Source organism: Phoenix dactylifera, unplaced genomic scaffold (genome assembly GCF_009389715.1).
Source record: "Phoenix dactylifera cultivar Barhee BC4 unplaced genomic scaffold, palm_55x_up_171113_PBpolish2nd_filt_p 000007F, whole genome shotgun sequence".
In the NCBI taxonomy this organism is placed as follows: Eukaryota; Viridiplantae; Streptophyta; class Magnoliopsida; order Arecales; family Arecaceae; genus Phoenix; species Phoenix dactylifera.
In genome coordinates, this window is record NW_024067666.1 from 960,239 (window position 1) to 984,409 (window position 24,171).

General features: G+C 38.5%; 2 protein-coding genes across 6 annotated transcripts; one reads left to right on the plus strand and one right to left on the minus strand.

The window, feature by feature from the left end:
- Window positions 1–376: 376 nt before the first annotated feature.
- Window positions 377–8,105, minus strand: LOC103705354 (soluble inorganic pyrophosphatase 6, chloroplastic-like). 2 transcript variants are annotated; one of them, XM_008789020.4, is made up of 5 exons: window positions 7,623–8,104; window positions 4,908–5,008; window positions 4,612–4,793; window positions 3,937–4,035; window positions 377–688 (listed from the first exon to the last, which is right to left on the minus strand). In XM_008789020.4, the coding sequence occupies exons 1-5, from the start codon at window positions 8,033–8,035 to the stop codon at window positions 596–598; spliced, it is 888 nt and encodes a 295-aa protein (XP_008787242.1). In that variant the 5' UTR covers window positions 8,036–8,104; the 3' UTR covers window positions 377–595. The 2 variants fall into 2 exon arrangements, with proteins under 2 accessions (XP_008787242.1, XP_038971635.1); XM_039115707.1 differs by lacking the exon at window positions 377–688 and adding an exon at window positions 2,907–2,978 and having other exon boundaries at window positions 7,623–8,105.
- An 8,461-nt stretch (window positions 8,106–16,566) lies between these two features.
- LOC103705433 (transcription factor bHLH18-like) lies at window positions 16,567–20,325 on the plus strand. 4 transcript variants are annotated; one of them, XM_017842336.3, is made up of 5 exons: window positions 16,567–16,834; window positions 17,408–17,482; window positions 17,622–18,149; window positions 19,284–19,658; window positions 19,947–20,325. In XM_017842336.3, the coding sequence occupies exons 2-5, from the start codon at window positions 17,447–17,449 to the stop codon at window positions 20,010–20,012; spliced, it is 1,005 nt and encodes a 334-aa protein (XP_017697825.1). In that variant the 5' UTR covers window positions 16,567–16,834; window positions 17,408–17,446; the 3' UTR covers window positions 20,013–20,325. The 4 variants fall into 4 exon arrangements, with proteins under 4 accessions (XP_017697825.1, XP_038971636.1, XP_017697826.1 ...); XM_039115708.1 differs by having other exon boundaries at window positions 16,567–16,733; window positions 17,396–17,482; XM_017842337.3 differs by having other exon boundaries at window positions 16,567–16,733.
- Window positions 20,326–24,171: the final 3,846 nt, after the last annotated feature.

The window sequence follows — 24,171 nt, forward strand, 5'->3', positions numbered from 1 at the left end:
AACTAGTGCCTCATAATAGAACCAAGCCATCACATTTGAGCTCAATTCAAAATTGATACGCTTCATTTGATTTAGCCCTGATGGCAAAGCAAGAAAGCTAAAGCTGATATTGATAACTGAACCTGCATGACTCAATAGAAAGACATTTAAATCTTTTCTTTTGCCCTTTTTCCCCTTTGAGAAAACCAGAGGGTAATGAATGTGTGCTGTCTGAAGTGCCCAGATGACAAAATATTATTTTTCTGATGACAAAATATTATTTTTCTGATGACAAAATATTTTTTCTGCGGACAACAGAGATGATCTAGAATTGGTGATCCTGTTCTGAAAATTAGAATCTTCTTGCATGACATGACTCAAATGATTAGCAGCAAGATTAGGAAATAGGAATTGTAATCTTTAACATCAGAAAAGTCAGCAGACTAAGAAAAAGGAGCTGATTGTCTGATGATACATCAATAATGGTACCAGACTATCCAATCACATCATAAACTTTTTTAAGTTAAACAATCAAAATTTACAGATGCATATTAGAAATGCTTAGCAAATTATGAAAAAATCTGACAGCCTTTTATTGTCAATTCTGGAACAGCATTCACACTAATGAAAGCTCTCCAGCAGGAATGGACCTTTTAACTAATTTAGCCCATGACTCGTTTGTCTCCGTGATAACCTTCAGCGCGTAATCCTATTCACAATGAGAAGTAAAAGAATACAATGAGTGGATAGTGTGTCATACATTTGAAGATAAATAAAATGCTTCCCATTTGAATTAGCATCCAGATTTAAAGAGTATACATTAAATTCAAAATGAATAGTTTACAACAAATGCTGGAAAGTAAGGGCACCAAGTCCAGCCACCAATGAATAATCACGCACTGGTTATGAGACAACATGAATCCCTACTTGCTCAGGCATGTAGAAATAATAAATATAATCATCTTTGTTCCTAGTAGATGCATTAAAAGAAACACCTAGTTATTAGAAGATGATAAGCACCTTGTAAACTGTACTTGGGATCTAACATGGACCTCCTAGTAATTAAATGAAAATGCTTGCCAACAATACGTTTATGCACATATTAGATTTCCCTGAACCTCTTAAAATAATCAGCATTCTCTAGATTAGATAGTAGTATGCATCTTATGATATAATTTGCAGAAACAAGCTCGACCCATATCAATCTATTAAGATTATCAGAGCCTAGGGGAATAATGGCTCCCAAACATTTTGTTATGTCATGTCACTTGCCCAGGGAGATGGTCAATCTGCTGCAATATTGCCCTCATCATGATGTGAGTGATTTTTATAGGCTCCTCCTATTGAGATAGGATACAAATATCTTGATTACCAATGGACTCAGGAAAAAAAAACAGGCCAATTATATGATAACATGAAAAATATTAAATTAGCAGCAGCATCAAACCCCACCTAGAACTTGAGAGTATCATTAAATAATTCCTAACAGTCCATATCTAATTGCAACATTTTCCACCAAGGCTGCTGCACAACTGAAGCCAATTTGCCCCTCCCCTTTCCTGAAAACCACTAAGACCATTTTGGCTCTGAAGCCAATTTGCCCCAGGCCATTCCTGATGATTCCTAGAGAACTAGCAAAATCATCACTCAAACTGTTCCTTTCAACTGAAGGAAGAATTCAGTTTGCAGTCCACAATTATTTGAACTTCATTCTCCTGTGTATTCAGATAGTACAACAATGAATGCCCAAATACTCTTGTGGGAGTCTTGCTCCACTGCTAAACAACTTCATATCAGGAATATGGTAAACCTAAATGTTCGCCACAAAGTGTACTTTTCTAGCCTCAAATATTGAAGCCTTCTCCACCTTTGAGATAAGAAGTTCGACAAGACATGATTCTATATTTCCATGTCATAAATAAGGAGGATAGAGCAGCAAAGAAAAATACTCTTGGAGAAGTGGAGCACAGACTTACTAGGTGAAGGCTTACACGTACCCTTGACTAACACACATGAAATATTTCATCAAAGGATAAACAGCTGGTGCCAAACAACAAGCAACTCCAACACTCCCCAATCAATGGAAAACAGAAATCATATCTTGACATCAGATAACAACAAATCTGCCAAATCTTTGTTAATAGGGTGAGAAATTTTCTCGTCCTTAAAGCATCAATATAAGGGTGCAAATGAGTTGAGCCAAGCTGAGTATCAGGCTGCTCAGGCTCAGTTCAGTTTCTAACCATGCTGCTTGAGATGGGCTCGAACTCGAGCCGAGCTCAACATAACCTGCTCGAGCTCAGATTGGCTAAGCTTTGAGCCATACCGAGCTTCCCCACTATATTGAACAAGACAGATGTTCAGGCTCAGCCCATTCATGAGCTGAACTCTGAAATGTGTTTGAGCTTAGCTTGTTTCCTAGTTGAGCTGAGCTCAAACAAGCTCTTAGCCAGCCCAGTTCAAGCTGCTTGTGAGCAGCTCAGTTTATTTGCACCCCTGGGCACAAATACCAGATTTTTCCATACCAAATATCAGCTAACAAAGATTTCCAGAGGTAAGGCTCTAACAGTGAGGACCTAACTGTAAATACATTTAGAAATATGCAATCTCCAATTTGCGAGCTTCGCAACCAGTTTGAAACTGGCAACTTTACGCTCCTAAACATAAACCAAAGCAAGTGTGTTTCATTGCTTCATGACATCTTTTATAGGTTTTTCCAATACGCTGACCATTCTTAAAGTTCTTCAAGGGACTTTGCTGCCGACCAGCATGACCTTTGAACCTTATTTAAACTTATAACCGCTGCTCTCAGAAAGATGGCAAACAGATAATTACACTGACACCCACATGCATGCAGGAGAGGGGGTGAGATCTAGCACACACTCAGCCATCACAATTGCACCCCACTTCTCTTTGTAAAGTAATTAACATAAGCTAAGGATCTAGTATCTCTTACCACAGCTTGGAAAAATGCCTAGAACTTGAATCATATTTTCCAACTGCGCATAAAGAATCATCCTTCAGCAAAAGATGGCTGAAAAATGCTGAATGTAAATTTTCAAAGGGACAACCAGTGATGCATCTTACAGATTCAAAACAATCAAACCATATCTATGAACAGAAAATGCCACAACAAGCACAGCTTATCAAGTAAACTGTCATCAGATTTCATCACAAAGTTACAGTGTACGCCCTTCTCTGCGATAGGACATCCCTTAAAAGGTATCTCTTATACAATATACATAAGTAACATCAATGCTTGTAACTATACCCTACTCTTCACATGAATATAGAAAAATATGTCTATTGATAGAAAAATCACTAGATAGTTTAATTTGTTAATGTAAGGCTGGTTGGATATCTAGACAAATATGTCTATTGATAGTTTGGAAGTTCTGTAACATTTTGCAACAAGTAATTTTTTTTTTACTTTCCTCACACAAAGAAATTTTGATGCATTCATGCCTTTGAAAGGAAATGTGATTTAACTTAAAATTGTCAGATAGATGCTAGCTTGTTATTATGTCAAGTTCCTTCTACATCCTAGCTCTGTCATGCTAGATTCTCTCTTTTTTCCAAATTTTCCTCATAAATTCCTGATCAAATAACAAAACTTAAAAAGAGTTTGTAACCATCTCCTCAACAGTAAACCTCATCATACCAACTGTCTAATCAAATTTCTTGACACATTTATTGTTTTGGCAATCAATTTTTTGTACAATTTGTAATGATTAACAAAACAAATAAGAATTGCATAAAAATAGAAAGCATGGAAAACAATCAAAACTCATAGACACAAAAACTGAACCATACAAAAGAGATTAACCTAGAGCTGTAGCACTTTGCAAGGCAAGAAAACGAAATATCTCACGCATGCGTATTAAAATTCTACAAGCAGCATGCAATGTGTGCGTTTGATGGTATAGAAAGAAATCAAGAAAAACATGTCAGGTTTACCTTGTTGGCTGCTTTGTTTCCAAGACCAAATTTATTAGCAGGCTTTCCATCTGGAATCTTGTAGTCTCTGAACCAGTCCCTTATAGCCATAAGAGTTCCCTGAAGCAACGGCAAATATCCAAAAGTAATCAAAGAGTAATCAAATCAAGAATTGTCATTCAAGTTGCAGTATTCTCGCTAAACACACTTTTGCTGCATTCAAGACATGCTATGTAATTTTTCCTCCACTATTAATTGCTGTGGTAGTTGTAAAAACATGCAGATCAAAATGTTTAATCCTCGTGCACATCTAATACTTATGAAACAAATGTATGAAATATGAGTTGCACATATAATACTTATGGACAAGCCAGTGGGAGGACATGTGATTCAAGGGTGTATGATGAATAGCCCCCTAGTTATCAACAGAGGTTTTATGACCACAACCACTAATTGCATGAATTTTTTATCCAGCTTCACCATTCAAATTTTATCCGAGGCAGAAAAGTATGTTATAAAATCCAAATCCAAACTGTTTAATGCTTACCATGTGATTTGAACCCGCGTGTTCTTAAAAGGACAAGGAGTCCCAACTACTAAATCAACCAGCTGAAGACTGTGAAACTGTGCGGCTAAGCCATACATCCAGAAGAATCCAAAATTAAGAAGAATAATGGTTGAGAGAATTAGGCTTACTGGGAAGTGTTTTTCAACATCATTCACATCATTTACAAGCAAAGCTCTAGGATCATCCAATGAAATAGCAACTATTTTCCAGTCAAGCTCCCCTTCATCAATCATTGCCAAAGCCGCTAACGGCTTTACTTTGAGAATATCACCCATCTTAGCCTGTGTTTCACCTATCTCAACAACATCAACTGGACAAGGAAATATATCAGGATAAGAAGTTGCATGTTTTCCTACTACTCAGTTACACCTTAGTAATGACCAAGCAATGCCAATTTCAAGAAAATAGCAATACATGCTAAGACCTGGATCGTTATCTCCAAAGGCCCCTTCAACTTCTGAGTTGGCAAAAGATGGGTCTTCCCATGTTTGTGGAAGCAATCCATAATTCCAGTTAATGTTGTACCTGAGGGTGATGCATAAAGAATGAAACAATCAATTACTAAGAAACACGAACTTATTCAAATACAATTTTTACAGGTAAGCCTGATCGCTTTCATAACAAATCATGCAATTCTCAGTTACAAGGGGCTCTAAACAACAGAAACTATATTAAGGTACACACTAACGTACAATCATAATTATTATCAAAAAGATTAATCCTATTTATTGGGGGCAAGTTTTATAACTGGGCCGCCATTGTTCTAGTGATGACCAGAATCAACGAAGAAAGCATTTTCAATTCCACTTTGTAACTTCAGCAAAGATTTTATTAGGTATTCCTTTCTTTTTTTGACCCTACTTGACTGTACTAAACAAATTTGAGCCCTTGTATCAGTTGAAGTTTTTAGGCCATGAGGGACATGCTCACACCAGCTAATTTGGTTCTCAATTATGTCTCCTCTGTGGAATAAATCCCTAAGCTTAATCTGGTGCATCCATTTCTGAATCCATCCTTCTCAGTTATTCGCATCAGCATTCTCATCAGTGCTGTGACTTGATGTACTCATGTACCTTCCATATTGTCCAAACAACCCTAACATGGAATATTTTAGGAGTTATTGTTGTCCATTATAAATTCCTTCAAGCGTAACCAGCCTGAAGCAATATTTAATATTCTAGAAGCATATCTCCACTTTATCCCCACTTTGCATACTTCTCCCCCTTTGTTCTATACAATCAATCCAAATTCTAAGTTAATTAAAGTCATCTATGCTCTCACCATTCCTTAATAAAAGAATAAATTCTAAATGACAAAGACAAACCTTTAGTGGTGCCTTTTTTTTGTTTTAAGAAATATGGTGCAGATGCCACCACTAGGTTTCAAACATGGAGCTCTCCCCCGATGATGGAGACAAAGCTGATGCGGGCTTTGTGATCAGGAGCCATGACTCAAGGCTGATTGTCGCTGAGGGGCGAAGCATCGTTGGATTGACAGCCATAGTGACGGAACTCAGGGTAACATGGAAGGGTATCACCTATGCGAGACGTGTGCTAAGGACTGAGTGCATCCTTCTTGAAGGGGACTCAGCCACGGTGATCGAATAGATACGGAAAGAGGGGCAGGGGGATGGAAACCCTCTACTCTGCAACATTCGTTAAATGGTGGGGGATTGTAGCGCCTTCCAGACCTTACATGTGTACCGGGAGACGAACAAGGCCACCGATTGGATTGCCTTCTTTGCTGCTCAACACTCTGAAGAGGTCCTCTGGACACACCAAAGGGCCACTACTCCACCGCTTCGTCATTTTTTTCTCTTGATTCTGATGGTTGTACCCACGCTAGAGTAGTATGAGTAGCCGTTGTATCAAAAAAAAAGGTCAAAAAGGATGCCAACCAACTAAACTAAGGCTGGTCGGCAGGGGTACATGTTTTCAAAAACACAAATATATAGATGATAAAGTTTACGGGCATTTGAAAAGAATAGAAAGTGAGAATATATATGGAGAACCAAAAAAAACTGTACGAGCACCATATCAACTTTCTAAGAATATGATTTATGATATGAATGTATCATCCCATTAATGATGCCAGCAAGCATCAACCATGTTAATGGTTATAAAATTTAAGACTGGTAATTTTGCATGACCATATTAAGGTCTTCTCCAATATTTCTTTTGATGAAGATCTTCTCCAATATTTCAACTCCTTGAGTTTGTGCTTTAAGGGCATGATCTTAGTTAAACCTCTACTTCCTAGATTCTCATCTATATTACCTTCTTGTAATTTCTTCGGAATGGATTATCATATAAATGTCTTATGGAACATAAAAATTGTCAATCATCAAATCTAAAGCCCAAATATGTGAAGTTTTTATATTATGCATCCTGAGAAGTTTTTATATTATGCATCCTGAGAATCTTTTTCTAAACGATTTCAAGCTCTAAGCTCTATGTCCTAGTTATATACTGACCTAAGTTCTCATGGAAAATTTTTCTTGAGAAAATATTTAAAAGTTTACATTATTGACAAATCTTTGGCACACATACATGGTCATAGCATGAATACTTCACTCAACTTCCAGATGGATGCCAACTCAAACGATCAGACCTCACCCCATATCGTTATTCAAATAAAAAGTTCCACGAGTGAATGAATCACTTGATTGCCGCATTATATGTTTAAGAGCATAAATCAGCATAACTCCCACTTCAAGAGCAAAGTTACGCTACCTACATTGGCCGAGAAGTTCACGGATTCACCACCTTGAGGGCATAATTTGTAACAAGGACACCTGAGAATAGATATCATCTTATGTCTTGCGATGAGTTCACTAAAACCTTCAGCTCCTGTTTGCAGCTAATTCTCTACTACTTCAAACTTCTCTCTCAAATTTCTCAAACAAAAATTATTCCATACAATCTCCAATTCTAGAGATTACGGTAGAGAACGTGCAAGTTAAGTCTTGAAGTCTTCACATCAAATAATCGCCAACCGATAAACACAAGCATACAATCTTTCCCTTAAAATACTAAACCAAAGCGGATTTCTAGCAATATTAACCCAGAAAACAAGTTTTTTTCTGCCGAAAAAACCGTAGAACAAAAGAACGAAGATATCGAAGTGTAAATAATCTTACGGGTAGTATCGAAGCTTCCCCTTCTTCGTGTCCTGCTTGATTGGAGTATAAGGCTCGTCGGTAGCCACCTCCATCTTGGCGCTGGTGTCCTTGGGGATCTCGACGATAAAATTGAACACTCCATCGCCCAAGTGCAAGGGGACGTCGTGCCAAGGCGAGATCCTTTTCCCAGAGACGTCGAGGAAGAAGGCCCGGTAGTCAAGGGTCTCGGGCTGGCCCGCCTCCTTGATCTGGACGTCAGGCTTCTGGAGGGCGGCGGGGGCGAGGATGTGAAGCCGGGACCGGAGCGGGGCGGCCACCCGGCGCTTGGGGAAGAAAGCGCGGTGCGTCAGAGGAGAGGTCCGCCACCGGAATCCGTGGGCGGCGCCGGCGGCGGCGAATCTGGTGGCCGATGCCGTGGCCGCCGTGGCCATTGGGGGCCCGGAAGTCTCGGAATGGAGGGAGGAGGGGATGTGCTGGGGATTTGGACTGACGCCGTGTCACTTCACGGCCTCTACGGCCTTTGGAGGAGTAGGCCCGGGTTCAAGCGGGCCGGGAGGGAGTGGACCCCAAATCAGTTGACAAACTGACTCAAACACAGTTCAGCCCACTCTCTCTTGGATAGAAATTTAAGAAAATTCTCTATTGTATCAATTATCTATTATATACAATATATATATATATATATATATATATATATATATATATATATATATTCAAAATGGAGATTGAATATGTATTTGGCCTTTATTAAAATTCATTATCTAATATGCAACAAAAACTAACAACATTCGTACTAGGCCATCGTTAAACCTCATTCCTTAATATATAAGGAAAATATATTTATTGAAGTCTTTTAATTATTATAATTTATATAATACTATATTGCATTTCAAAAAAAAAAAGGAATAATGCACGGGCTGGTATTACTAATATTGGTATTGATGATGTCAATTTCTGCTCAACTATAATTAGACTTCATTTCTTAATATACTAAAAAGATTTAGTTATTGAAGTCTTCTACTTATTATAATCTATTACACTATTCCATTATATTTCAAGAATAGTTGGGGAAAGAAAGAAAAATACATCTTGTGCATTTTGTAGGATAAGGTATTAATGATAAGAGTTTCTCTATGGCAGCTGAGCTTACATTAAATTCTTTATGCATTATATGTATGCTACTACTAATAACATCCATATTAATGATGGGAATTCCTGCTTGGCTATCAATAAAGTTCATCGTTCAATATGTAATAAAAATTTAACTATTGAAACCTCCAAGTTTTTTTATTTTTTTAAGAAAAGCCTTCTATTTATTATGATTTGTTACAGTGCTATATTACATTTTAAGAATAATTAAAAAATGACAAAAAAAAATGTACTCCATGCATCATAAACAGGTTATATACGAGTACATACATACATATATACATGTATGTATGTGTGTGTGTGTATATATCATTATTTATGTATATATATTTGTATATGTGTGTGTGATGGTGGTGGTGAGAGTGTTGGATCCGAACTAATCCTAACCAAATCAAATTATAAATATTTATAAAAAATATCCAATAGCCCTACAGTGTACGCAAAAAAAACCAATCCAAACCGCACCAAGTTGGATATTTGATCTCTAAGTTGACTGTTTTAGAATGTATTTGGTACCACTTAAAAAATTATCATTTTTAAATTAAAAGCACTTTTGAAAAATAAGTGTTGGATAAAATTGTCTAAAACATACTTTTCCAATATGAGAAATATATATATATATATATATATATATAGCAGAAAACCTACTTTATTGTTTTTTCTCTCTTTTTCTACACTAAAAGCAACACAACCACGCCCTCATATTCTTTTGTACCTCCTAGCAATTGGACGAGTACAATGCAGTTTAAGAAGGAATAGATATAATATTTTAAATAATATTATATTACATACTAAATTAAAGAGAATAGCGGCATATCTTGTATTTTTTTTTCTTATACTGTCATCGTTAAAGGAAAGGATTAGATTCATTTTGAATACAGATAAACAGAAAAAGAGTGTACCATAAACTTGTCTTCCTCAAAAATAAGGATTATGAGTCAAATTGTTTTTGTTTCCTTTGTTAAAAACCAAGATTCTGTTTTCTCTCTTTAAATCCATGGAATTTAAACAAGTGAAACTATTTAAACAGAGATTAGAATTTTTAAAAGCAATAAGTACCATAGAAGTTTTCAATAGAAAAATAATGAATCAAATCAGAATGAATTATCATATAAGTATTAAACTATTACCTTTTTAGTATAGTATAGAAGTATAGATGAGCTTGAATCCGAATTGTACGCATTGCATCGGCATCCTAAATGATATCCTGGCATGGATAGGAACTGAATACATCACTGGCCTTGATATCCTAATAAGTTAAAATAATGTTACCTTCTCCTTTGTTTCATTCTCCTATATTCCATTTTAAATCACCCATTCCTGCTACTTAAAGTTCCCGGGAGCTGGAGTTTTTACCAGGGAATTCAAAATTCGAAAATGCGTATTTCTAGATGATTTAACCCTGACTCACTCCAACTGAAGAGCCAACCCCATGAAATTATGAATTCACAAGCTAGCTGGACTTGGATGTAAAACGTTGAGCGAAGGAATTCTGGCGTGCAATATACTAGTGGAAAGTAAATTTTCAGAAAGGGTGACAATAGGTTGGATCAAGTTGGGTTGGGGTTAAGTTGAACCAGTCCAGGTTGAGAAGACTACTCTTAACCTGCATTTGGTTCATGTATGATCAGGTTGAAAAATATATATCGACACTCAATCTGTTTATTCTATTTTTATAAATCCACCATATCTAGGTATGGATCTATTTAAATTTTACTCATTATGCTATTGTCGCACTCTTTTCTCCATCAAGAGACGAACGATAGGTAACAAGCCTTATGGTTAGATTGTGTGCGAGCATGCCATCGACATCTGGATAGCTGGAAAGAAGACAAAAGGAGGGTTGTGATGATGGCAATAGCATGGATTTAGGTCCCTTGATCTTCAATTTTTTACTACCATCATACTATCTAAAAAGAAAATCAAAAGTAGGGTATAGCAGGGGCTACGAGATCTTCTATCACTAATGGCAAATTAGAATCTTGCTTAAAAACTAAAAGCCAGAATTCGAAAGGTAAAATGCAAGAAATTCAAAGGAACTATAAATGACAAAAGTAACAGCAAATTCAAAATAAAGTCTGATTCTCTTAGTGGCAAAAGGATCTTTGTTCAGATCACAATTTGATATTTATAAGTGGCTCCTCTTAATTGATAAGATGGGTGCTACTAGTCTCTTGGATACTTATTGTTGCTATAATGTGCGACATGGCCCATTATTACTATGCATGATAAGTAATGCTACTCTTTCTCTCACATCGTGTATAGTGAAAAGATGGATATTACTATTCACTGTAGATACTTATCCCTGCTATTATATCTCATATGGGCCACCATTGCCATGCATGGTAGATTGTTTAACCACTCCTCCCATAGATAGGTAGTGGCAACCAATGGCCAACCATCTCTTAGGTTTCACTCAACTTTGGATCTCATTTTTGATCGATAGCTCTTGCCCGTACTAGTCTCCACCTCAATTATCCTATATTCTTGATGTATTGACTTGCATCCTTAACATTTCAGCTTATTTCTTTGACGACGAAGTACAACTTCAGCTTACTGGTTGAGTCCTTCATTTTGCTGACCAATTTTCATCAATCTAGATGCAGTATAAACACATACATAATTTTATATGAAAAATATTGCATATAACTAAGAAATAAAAAGAACAGTCATATTAAGATCATAAATATTAAAATCAACTTTAATTTCAAAGATATTATTATAACCATAATATATTTAGAAATTTATGATTTATGGTAGTCATAAACAGATAGTGACAAGGTTGGAGTTACATCGGCAAAAGGAGGGATGGCCCCTGCATCTCCGAATTTCTCCTAATAATATTAATCTTGTTATATTGATTGGCCCCTACCTTAATACACTGAACATCATTATCCCCTGCTTTAGGAACTTCCCTTAGTCAAGAGAAAATTTCACAAACTTCTCCCTCTGACTAAGAGAAGACCTCAAATGATAATACCTGCATCATTTTGCAGTTTGCAAGGATCTACTTGAATGTGTTCTGAAAATTTTAATTGCGGGTTCTGAAAATTTAACTTTTAAATATTTTGCATGCAAACTCTTACAGATATATTTATACAACGGCTAATATGTTCGGTTGACCCTAAAAAAGAAATCGGGCTAAGGAAACTAGATACATAAACCATTTTCAAGAAAAAAAATTTCAACTTCTCATTGTAGGAACAAGAGCTTACTCTATTTTTTCCCCCTTAGGATGAGGGCTGGGGGATGTTTCTTATAGGCAAGTTAGTAGCCTATTCCTCTATTTGGCTAAAAATCTATCTTCATTTTGTTTTTTTCATTAAACAATTTGAGAATCGCCTTGCATCACATGAATGACCCCATATCCAATGAGACAGCTAGGGCAGACACAGCAAAGCTATTGAGATATCCAATATTAAACACAGTGACCGCATTGGATTCTTGTTGGATGAGCTTTTTGGTTGTCTTCTTTGGTTGGCTATCACCATGCAATAATTTTAATGTGATCTTATGGTTGCACAACTCCTCCACTATAGCTGCTTCCAATTAGTTAATGTATATGTCCCCCTTCTTTGGGATCGCAAGCTATCGATAATCTTCTAAAATATTAGATATGAACAAGCGATCACAGTCTAATGATTGAATGGATTTTAGCCTTTAAGTTTGTGACTGCAGGTCATTAGATGAAGAGTTCAAATTTGGACACTATATTACAATTAATATGGATGATTATCATCTCAATCTTTGTGAGGCCCAATAGTCCCACATCGGAAAGACTCGTTCCAGAGCCTAGATATATGAGGCGGGTGTCTCCAAATCCTGTAGATGAGTTTTGGATGGAAAACAAAATCGGAAAAGGGTCTGAGAGGCGCGCGTGCGGACTCCGAAACCGAACAATATCTAGTAGGAGAACCCCATATTTCCCCCTCATGTGGCCCCCACGTGGGCACTGGGTGCCTCACGTGCCCCACGCAGCCGAAGACGTGACAATCTTAATGCAATAAAATATGGGATATGATAGGATGCATGTTGATCAGTCCTAATCACCCTTTGTTTTATATATATTTAGAAACGAAACCTTTGTCGCGGCCTGGATTACCACTTCAAATTTGCTGATAAAGTGTGTCGCATGAAAATACCTTGTATATATCTACAATTTACTAAGATGATGAGATAATGGTAACTTGGAGGTGGAGATGGTAGCAATGATAGTAGTGCGGCCTAAAAAATTTGGATGCCGGTAATAGTTTATAGACCATGGTCTGGATGTATAATCTTCACCACTGTCAAGAAAATATTTGTTGGAACAATTGACTAGTGGTGTGAAAGTAAATATCCTCTTTCACTTCTTTCATAGGTAGTCCAAGGAATCAATTCTTTGTTCAAAAAAAAAAAAGTACTCAAGTCTTCCCTTTTAAGTCAAAACCTAAAAGATATACGAGACGTGGAGATAGACTGACTCCAAAATTAATTTATTCCATGTCATAGTGCGCTGAATGGATAGCTTGAACTTTTTTTAAAAAAAAAATAGCAATAAATTCGATGATGTTTAGACATGTTTCTTAGCTTTCTCATAATGCTGGGAATTGTTTATTATTCTCACATATGCTTGGATGCTATGATAGAAATCTAGCTTCAAGAAGGTAGAATAAGCAAAAGAGAAAGCAACCTGAGTGTAGGAAATTTTGATTATTAACATACTAATAAACAACATTAGGGGAGGTGGAGGATTAATCAAAAAGGTGAAAAGCATTAAAATGACGGTAAAAAGAAGCTAGTAAAGTAATTTGCTTACATGCTTTGTCGTCATGCCTTACGTAAAAGTTCTTACGTAAGCTGCACTTTCCCTGGTGCTACTTCATGAGCGGTCCAGCCTGATGGCATCATTATTCATGTTTTGCTATTAGTTCTTCATGAGTATTGCTAAAATTAGATTGACCTTGACTGAGTGATTAGAGGTTTGGCACCAAGAACTTAAGCTGTTAAATGTAATCTACCATATCTAATCTGCTCGTTGGAAAAATCATATCTAGCATATGCATCATCTTTGCATCTAGCTGTCAGAAAATGGATAGTTTAAATAGCACAAATAATATTAATTTTCTAACAACTGGATGCATCGATTAGGTATTTTCAAATTAAATAATTTTTTGACCCAAGCATTTTTCAAATGGAAATTACATACAACAGCTTGAATTATCAATGTTGGATTCCTAATGATCATCTGGTCTAAAACAACCTTATTTGGATTGTTGTGTGGACACCAATATATTAGCTTTATATAAATACATCATCTTGATATTACCGATATCTTGGATATAAATGCCCGCTGATGTCTCTAAATGTTTTGAATTTTTAATTTTTCCCCATATTTGCCCAAGACAATTGATATCTCCATTCAGATGTAGGTCTCACCAACCAAGATGGAAAATTGTCTGAGCATTTAAAATATTTGAAACCCATTCAAAGATTCAATTCTGAAGAAGTTATTATTATTATTATTTAGATTAGACCAATTGCTGAAAAATTCTGGTTTTTACCTTATCATCTCTCTTTTTCTTTTTTGTTTGGTACAAACCTTATCAACTGTGTATAGATCCATGTACTACAAACTTTCTTCTCTTTTCACCACATTACAACTTATGATATCACTACTTACATACTCTGAGAAATACCAAGGCAGAGGATGCAGGTCAGGAAGGTGGGAAAATGGGTGAGAGAAGTAGTGGTTAGAAGTAGAAATATGATGCAGTTCAAAGAGACCATCAGTCTGATATAGTTGAGTAGAATTAAAGACATACTGGTCGCTTTGACAAGCCAGTTATATTGCTGAAACCTTTGTTTACATGCTTGTGTTATGGCATTAAATAGTTCGAGACCTCATGGCACTACTAACGCGTTCAAGGGACAATAGAGCAGGCTTATCAAGCCACAGTAGTTTGGCACCGTATCTCGTGATCATTATGAGTCCAATGAGCAATTTCCATCACAATTTCCTGAAATAAAATTTTTGTTCCACTCAGCAATTTGTTGTTATTTTATAAGCAAGTTGAATTAGAAGTCAATTAGCTCGTAATTTGCTTGATCTATGTCATTGATAATCAGAGTAAATAGATGATGTCAATCTCTTATTACTCTCTCTTTAGGATTTATCAAACAGAGGAAGTGCATGCCTAACACCAACATCCAGCTATGGTAGGACCTTTAAATTGTCCTATAATATATAGGGTTCTTACAAATAGAGATGTCCTTTGACTATTCGTACATGGATACCAATTTATAAATGCTACACCATGTGGTGTCACTGTCACGCCCCCGCCTGCGCGAGGCACGTGAGGCACCTAGTGCCCACGTGGGGGCCACATGAGGGGGGACCGCGGGACTCCCCTGCCAGATATTGTCCGGTTCTGGGGCTTCACGCAAGCGTCCTTCACCCCTCCCCGGTTTTGTTTTCCACCCAAAACGCGTCTGCAGGATTAGGAGACACCCGCCTCATATGCCCAGGCTCTGGAACGAGTCTTTCCGATGTGGGACTATTGGGCCTCACGCCCCCGCCTGCGCGAGGCACGTGAGGCACCTAGTGCCCACGTGGGGGCCACATGAGGGGGGACTGCGGGGCTTCCCTGCCAGATATTGTCCGGTTCTGGGGCTTCACGCAAGCGTCCTTCACCCCTCCCCGGTTTTGTTTTCCACCCAAAACGCGTCTGCAGGATTAGGAGACACCCGCCTCATATGCCCAGGCTCTGGAACGAGTCTTTCCGATGTGGGACTATTGGGCCTCACAGTCACAGTAACATTTTTGCTACATAATAGAGAATATCAGTAAAACTTAAAACTTCACTTAAACAATCATTGATTTATTATATTGGATTTTTTTTTAAAAAATAATATAATAAAAAATGGGCATTCACTTTTAAGCATTGCACAAATAGATATTAGGAGGCATCAATCAATTATTCTCGACTATGGCCAGAGCCATGAATTGAAGGCAAATATGGTTAAGTTCATATTGGTTTTATACCTATGTTTTGTCATGATAGAATTTTAGTGTGCTATTTGGAAACTCTGTTGGTTTATAGTTAATTGTCATTATAGATTTTTTTAATATAAAAAAAAGCAACATTTTTTTTAAGAAGAGGAGTTGGCGGCAATGGAGGTAGAATTGAGAAATGCTTCTTCATGTACAATGAATATACAACAAGATATGCACGCAGAGATCCTCACAAGAATCGGTATTAATTTAAAAATTGAACTTCCACAATTAGAAATCATCGTTGGATTTGATGCAAAAATTCAAAATAATTTTTTTTTATGCAAACCCAATCACCTCTTAGCATTTCTTCAAAGTGGGTGAAATAGTTCTTGCCCGTGGGGTTTTCTTTTTTTTTTTTTTGTGGTAAGCTTAGTAGCTCTCCCATATTTTTTTCCATTTCCCCTCTGCTGCTCTGCTGAAACCTTATTTCTATTTAACAAAGTCTCTACTGCCTACTCCCATGTTTCCGGGCTTCCATCCTCAGAGAACACTGTTGTCCTTCTAAGCCAGCGCCTGGCCTGGTTGAACCTTCTCATTGGGCACTGAACGCGAATTCCGTCTTTTCCCGCATAATTTCATCCTTTGCGGAAAAAAATATTGCTGAATAATTGGAATGGGCTGGTGGATGGCAGGTTGCGTTCACAAAAACTCGTTTTTTAAGAAAAGCTAGAAGGACGAGCCTAAGAAAATGACTGCCTTGGAATTTACTCCGAGAATAAAGATTTAACTACAAAAACTCCATTAAAAAATAGAGAGAGATTGGGGGGGGGGGACTCAAAATGAACAGGAAAAAAGGGAGAAGAAAAGTACCCACAGCGAGAGAATTCTCCGGAACTTTGGGACAATATAAGAGTGGACTGCTTCTTGTTTTGTTCTTCATCAGGAGGGGCTGAAGCCTACGTCGAAGGTGGCCTAGGTTGTACCTTCCTTCTGCTGGATTTCTGGTTACGTCTAGCCCCGACTTCTCATACAACTTGGAGATTTCGGTTATTAGCAAACGGCTGGTTTCTTTCCTTGAAAGAAGCTTGAGGCTTCTAACTATTGGGTTTGACTTTGTTTTCCTTGGAAATATATTGGTTTTTCACAAACTAGAGTTCAGTAGATCTAAATCGATTTCGTCTCGAGTTTTGATAAATGATAACTGGTTAATATATTTCTCTATTGTGATGTGGGTCACTGGTGTTTGATAGTTTTTATTTTCTTCTACAAGAGTTGAATTCTCACTCAAAGCAAGGTATTTCTTCTTCTAACACAAAAATTATAATCGATATCTAGATTTTTTTTGTATTGTAGCAAATGAATCTTAATTGCTTTAGATCAGAAACTCTTCGTTTTCTGTGAAAAGGTATGTGCACAGTATAGTGTTTATTTTGGATCTGCTAGTTATCTTCTTGGCAAGACATCTTTTTTCTCAGTCACCAAATTTATAGAGTATTGCACCCGTAATTATTGTCTTCTGTTGAACTAATCCATTAAAATATAGTCCTTTTTCCTAGTTCCACCAGTCTTCAAGTTTGAGCAGCTTGATGAATTTGGTTTTGAATCAAGATTGTTCATGAATTAATTGTTTCCATCATTGACAAATTTCTTTTATAAGGTTAAGTAGGTTCTGTTTCAGGATATCTATACCTTTCTAGCGAGTCAAGGATCAAATGAAATGGAAATATCTGGAAATAGATGGTTCTCGGAACTTGTAAGCTCATTAACCATCAAACTGAAACATCATGATTAAGGTTTATAGATATCATGATCGTATTGGTTGATATTTATGTAATATTTTCTTTGAGAACATGATCTTAGTAATTTGCAAGCTTTATGGATGTAATCTATAGGGAGTGGATGACTCTAGACTCATTTACGAAGGCGACATGAGCTCATTCAATCAATTTGCTCCACAAGTAGCACCTGCACTTGCAGGAGGCTTCCAGCAATCCCTTTCTTCAGAGAGCTATACTTCTCACCCTTCCTTCCATCCGGTCGTGGGTGCCCCTCAGAAAGGCTTCATCGAGGGACCAAAAAAGATGCAAAAGATCAATAGCTGGAGCCCTCATAACACTGAGAAGAATGCAGCTTTCGGCCTCGATGCCCCTTCACCAGACTCTCTTTCATTTCACAATCCAAACTCACCGAATAAAACTGTATCTATGAGAGCTGCAGCATCACAAGAAGAGATGAGGGCTTTAGTTTCTCATGGTTCAGCACAGAATTATGAAACAATTACTCAACAAGTATCAAAGACGACAAAGATGGGACCAGTGCTATCTCAAGCTCAAGACCACATAATTGCCGAGAGGAAGCGGAGGGAGAAGCTCGGCCAGAGATTTATAGCACTTTCTGCAGTAATCCCTCGTCTTAAGAAGGTAGTTGGACTAAATTAAGTTTCTCAATTTATCCTCCTGATTAGGCCCTTCATCACTGTGAATGCATTCTGTCGTTATGTTAATGAATATCTTGTAGCATATTTTTGATGTTTTAGATATAATTTTTGATGGGTGTCTGAAACTTGCTGTTTGCACAGGATTAGCATGAATAAAAAACATTTAGTAATATTTCTCAGGAAAAAAAAAGAACAATTGAACATTATGTTGAAAAGTCAGCAAGATGACAACATTGAAAGAAGGCACTTAATCTTCCCATAAAGTAAGGGGACATGATCTCCTAATCGCTCTTGGATCACCTTTTCTTCAAATAGGTTAGGCGTTGGCTTCTGCTGTTAATTAAAGACCCATAATAAGAATTTTAAGATCATAACTTGCTTCTTGCCCCTCTCAATCTCATTTAAACCAAACAAATTCTCAAGGAAGAAATAGAATTAGGGAAACAAGATAATACAAAAGATTCCCAGCAATATGTTGAATCCTCTAAGTATCCTTTCAGAACTTGAGATAGCAATTTGTGCAAAACCGTGTTAATTCACATGAAATTGTTTCTTTGAGGGAGAGAAGTGTGCATGGAATAACCGGTTGATAAACATATATTATTGTCTATAGAAATTAGAAACTCCTTACACCCATGATGAACTCTTTATGAGTCTTTGAATGCCCTTTCTTTCAATGATCCTTACCATTGGACTAAGAGAACCGTGTTCAACTTGGACCATCTCATTAAGTTTAGGATGGGACGCGTGCTGCGTTGATTGTATGAGCTACCTGGTAATACAGTTGTGTTGGACATCTCCTTACTGTATATATGTATACATCACAGAAAGTTTGAAGAATATATAGTATTCCACTATTTTCTTTTCAAGTCCATCTTTAGTCAATGGACGCTCTCCATGAAATCCATAGAAATTTTTCCCTGGAAAAGACAAGGTAATCCGTGATAGACTTTTCAGGAGAAATTTCAGAGGAACTAATAACCTCAACCATGCCAATGGCATTTGTATAAAAAGAAAATGCCAGTAACACCAAAACCTTTCAAAAACTATACGTACAAAATGATATAATCATACATTTCTTCTGCTAGTATGAGTTAAGTCTTGTTCCATTTTTCAGAAGGACAAGGCTTCTGTTCTTGGAGATGCAGTCGAATACATTAAAGAACTCAAAGAGAGGGTGAAGACCCTCGAAGACCAGAATGCAACGAGGACTGTCGAATCCATGGTCCTCGTCAAGAAGTCTAAGCTCTCTGTCGACGATGATGGTTCGTCCTCAAATGAATTCTCAAACGGGTGCTCATCAGAAGAGAGCCTTCCTGAGATTGAAGTGATGCTTTCTGAGAAGACAGCCCTCATGAAGATCCACTGCGAGAACCGGAGAGGAGTACTGGGGAGGCTGCTGTCCGAGATCGAGAAGGTCCACCTCACAGTCACTAATGCTAATATCATGCCCTTCCTCAGCTCCTCTATCTTTATAACTGTGGCGGCAAAGGCAAGTTCGTAGTTCCCTAGCTACTTAGATGAATAAAATGGACTTGTGAATATAAAAGAGTGGACAATGTTATCTGGACTAAGCATAGCCAAGGACCATGGAATTAATAAAAAAACCTGGGTAGATTTCCTCCAATTCGAATCGAAAGATACATGCTTCTTTTGGCTGGAATTGTAGGAATCCAGTTCTTGAAAGGGTTATTCACTCGACAAGCTGGCAGCATTACAGATTTCATGAGATGTTGCTATAGAACAAGCTCATACCTTTGCTTCTTTTATTGGTGTACAGGTTGAGGGGGAGTTTTCCATAACATTGGAAGATCTTGCGAGGAAGCTAAACTCAGCTTTGAGCTAGTTCATGTTAAGAAAGAACAGTTGTACATAAGAAGTTCTTATTGTAGTTAGATCTCTCCCAAATCCCAATAGCTACATTCGGGTAAGCTTGAGCTGTATGAAGGCTGAGGTTGCTGTCTTTTTAAGGGGGCACGTCGCATAATGTCTCTTTGTATTGCTTTCCTCCTTTGGGATGGGTTACGAAAAGTAACAGTAGTTGTATAGTTGTTCTACCGGACTTGTTTGCACTTGAAAAGAAGCATCGTTGGCTTCGCTGTATGGTACGAAAGGATCCTACGATATCTTGTGGAAATCTTTAGTTTACAGTTCGTGAAGCACGTTTCCTTCTTTTTTTTTTCCTTTAACACTCTGGCTCTGAAGACCGCGACAGCTAACAAGTCGTCCGGAGATGGGAGGGGAGATTAATTGGCCGAGGATTTCATCAGTAGACTAAATGATATGTTTCATTATTTTAACTTGTATTATTGGTGGGCCAATATCTCTCAGCCTGATGGTGATCTTGCCGGGGATACTATTCTCTCTCTATCATGATGTGCAGCAAAGCAACGTAAAGTGGACGGAATTATTGAACTTTCTTATTTTTATGTGAATGGTGGGGTCTATTCCTTCAAAGCAGCCGTAAGATGCACAGTATATAATTTTCACTAATTTAGCACGTAGGTTCTTCTGCATGTCATTCTTTTTTCCTGTTTGAGGATTAGCTTTAGATGAGGATGTTCTCCAACATTCTATGCCTATATAACGAAGTTACTATGAGTTTTTAATGTTTACATATATGATTGCATTTAAGCTCCCATTTACCAGGGTGATTTCATTGAGAGAAGTTGTATGTCTTGTTACTCTTCTAACTAAAATTGGGGACCGGGCAAAAATGTTCCGGTCCACTGAAGCAATATTATGTGGCTGCCAAATTGACTGATTAGATCCAAGTTATTAAGGATTTGTTTGGATGATTCACTGAATATAAGCCTCAGCATGCAAGTCTTTAAAATTTTTTTTTTCTTATAGGATTCAAGCCAGCTCATTCTGAAACTATTTTTCTGGCTAGATTGGTCCAATCCACGAATCTCATAGGATTTTTTAGTCCGGTCATCCAAATAGATCCTTAATCTCCTACTTTAGCCTCTGTGGTCATTGGGTTCGAACCCACCGAAAGCCCACCGCTGGGAAACGACGAACAAGAGGATTCGAAGCCTGGTGAAATAGTGGACTTGGTATTACAATGTGCGAAAGGTGGCAAAGATATTAACAAGCCTGCACTGGAAGAAACGACTTCATCCATAGTGGTAAAGGAAGCAATGGAATAGCCATAAGAAACTATGGAGAATATTTGCAACAAGCATAATAATGGACAGGACATTAACCGGGATAACAGTGAGGACAAAGAGTGGTTGGAGGACTATAATCCGGAGGTATACCCCTTCCCCAGTTTCTACATTTTGAATATTTTAACGTGGAATTGTGGAGGAGTAGCCAAGCCCATGTTCTTGCCAAATTTTTGGAGGCTGGTTACTTTGCATAAGTTTAATATTTGTGCTCTTCCCAAAACTCGTCTATAAGGAAATTCGATTGACAGGTTGCATAGAAGGTTGGGTTTATCCCGGAGAATCAAAGCTATTCCATCGCAAGGGTAGTCTAGAGAATTGATAGCCGCATGGAAACAGGAATTGGGTGATGTTGAGTTTACTTATGCTTCAAATCAGTATTTGTATGGAGTTATTGCAAATGAAAATATACGCGCACTACAGGAAAACCAACTTTTTCTGGCATTTTTGGCGACCTTTAGCGACGCTTATAAGCGTCGGCTAAAGTACCGCCGACGCAAATAGAAGCGTCACCAAAGCGTCGGCGATGCCGGGGTGGAAAAAATTTTTTCCGACGCTCTTGGGAAGCGTTGTATTTTTAGCGATGCCTTTTAGCGACGCTTTTAAGCGTCGCTAAAAAGACCAACGCCGATGCTTATAAGCGTCGGCTTTGCCCCAAGTTTTTTTTAAAAAAAAAATATTTTTCATCAGGGACTTGGTGTCCCCGATGGTTGTTGGCTTAACTCCCTTCCTCAGCATGGCTATTCCTCTCTTCCCTCTATATCACAGAATTTTACTCCAAACCCGTTGGTTTCTCCCTGGTATTGTATCAGTAGAACTCTTGATTTGTCTATACATCGATTCCCATATGTCAGTCTCTTCAACAGATATCTAAGGCCTCACTTCCTCTCATTTCCAGCTGCAGCTCTCCGATTTCCCATCTTCTTCCTCGCAGCTATCTCCAGCAGTAATGGAGATTGTGTGGCCAGCACCAGCTAGTTGAAGAGGGGTTTGGGGAGAACCAGACTGGGAAGCACTCTTCTGTGAAGCAGAATAGTGCTCCTGGGGAACCCATAAATCTCCCATAACGACAACAGGACGGTTCACTGCCGCTGAAGCATTCGGCACCCTTCGAGTATGTAGCCGATATTTCTGAAACAGCATAAGAGAACATTTTATTAATGCCATCTGAGAAATGACAACCAGATGAAACTTTAAGAAGCAAGAAGCAAAGAGGCAATCAAATTGAATCCAAACCTACTTGCAAATGGCTCTTCACTTGATCATTGGTGAGCTCGTCAACCTTCATCAGTTCTCTGATCTGCTTTGGGGTAGCCACTGCATTAAGAGAAACTTCAATCAGATCAAAAGAACGGAATTGCGCTGTTCTTGTTTGTTTTTTGCCATTCTCACATGCTAAGGAAAGAGAGCATATATCAATCTTCCAATCCCTTTATTTTTGTCAGAATCAAGTTTCCTTTTTCCCTTCAATAATCCCCTATGAAGATTACTGAGAATTGCAAATCAAGATCGACAACCTCATCTTTCACAACAAAACCCGCGATTGAAGAGCCAGCTTGATTCTAATTACTGGGAATTGCAAATACCTTGGTGTACCCTTGTCCCCGATGATGACCAGGAGAAGCTTCATGGCAACCTCATCTTCCACAGAGTCCTCCCTGGTCAGGAACTCCAGCTCGGCGTCGCTGATCTTAACTATGTCGGCCTGGTCCCAAATGCTCATGATCTACTCTCTGGCCTCCGCCGTCGACGGCCAAAGGGGCAGCCGGAGATTGGGGTCGTAGGAGAGCAGAGCATCAGCTTCCTTGGCCACCTCCATCGCCCTCAGATGTGCCAATCTGCAGGGTTCCAGAATCAAGAAAATGAAAAACAAAAAAACCATTAATAATTAAAATGAAACTTTGGATGCCAAAAGAAACTAGAAAGAACATACCGAAAAATTAAAAAATCAGAACATACTCATCTCTCACGATCTCCTTCTCCAGCCGCCTCCGAGCCCTTCGAACGTTCCTCGGGGCCTGATCGAACTTTGGATGCCACGAACCGCGGCCTGGGCCTCCGATGAGGGGAGGGTGAGAGGAGGAGGAGTTCTTGGAGGGAGATGGGGCTGCAAGGGTGGATGGAGAGGTGAGGGGGAGATGAAACTTATGAGATGGACGGGGGCCTCCATTTGCCTGCATCCATGGCCGCTCATCGCGTCGGACCACAGCCCGCCCGCCGTCACCGCCGTATCCTTAGCTCGGACGGGTAGAACACCTTTCTCGACGGCCACCGTCGTCCTCGAAGCTCGGAGGGGGAGGGGGATCCGAAGCAGAACAAGTTGGATCGGGAAGGAAGGAGGGGGAGGATGGCGGCTGGGTGAAAGGGTTAGGGTTTGCTTTGCGTGCGAGAGAGAGAGAGAGAGAGAGAGAGAGAGAGAGAGAGAGAAAAGGCAGGGGATCGGGGAGGAAAAAGGAGGGATAGAGGGTGTGGGGCGCCTTTTGGCCTCCGACGACGCTTTAAAGCGTCGTCGTATCTACATTTCACCCGACGCTAACAAAAAGCGTCGTCGAATTTCGACCCCCGCTCGAAATGCGCCGACGCTTTTTGATAGCGTTGGCGGAGAAGAGTCGGCAAAACCCTATTTTCTTGTAGTGACGGAGATTAGCAGCACTATATGCCAATACAAATGGTATTCATAGAAAAAAGCTATTGGTTAGAACTAAGTAGAGTTCTTACTCTGAATCTTTCTGCCATGATGGCAGAGGATTTCAACTGTGTTCTATGAGCCGGAAAAAAAAGGCGGTGCACCAAATTCAGAGTTTCTCAACAAGAAATGTCCTATGGATCTTAGAT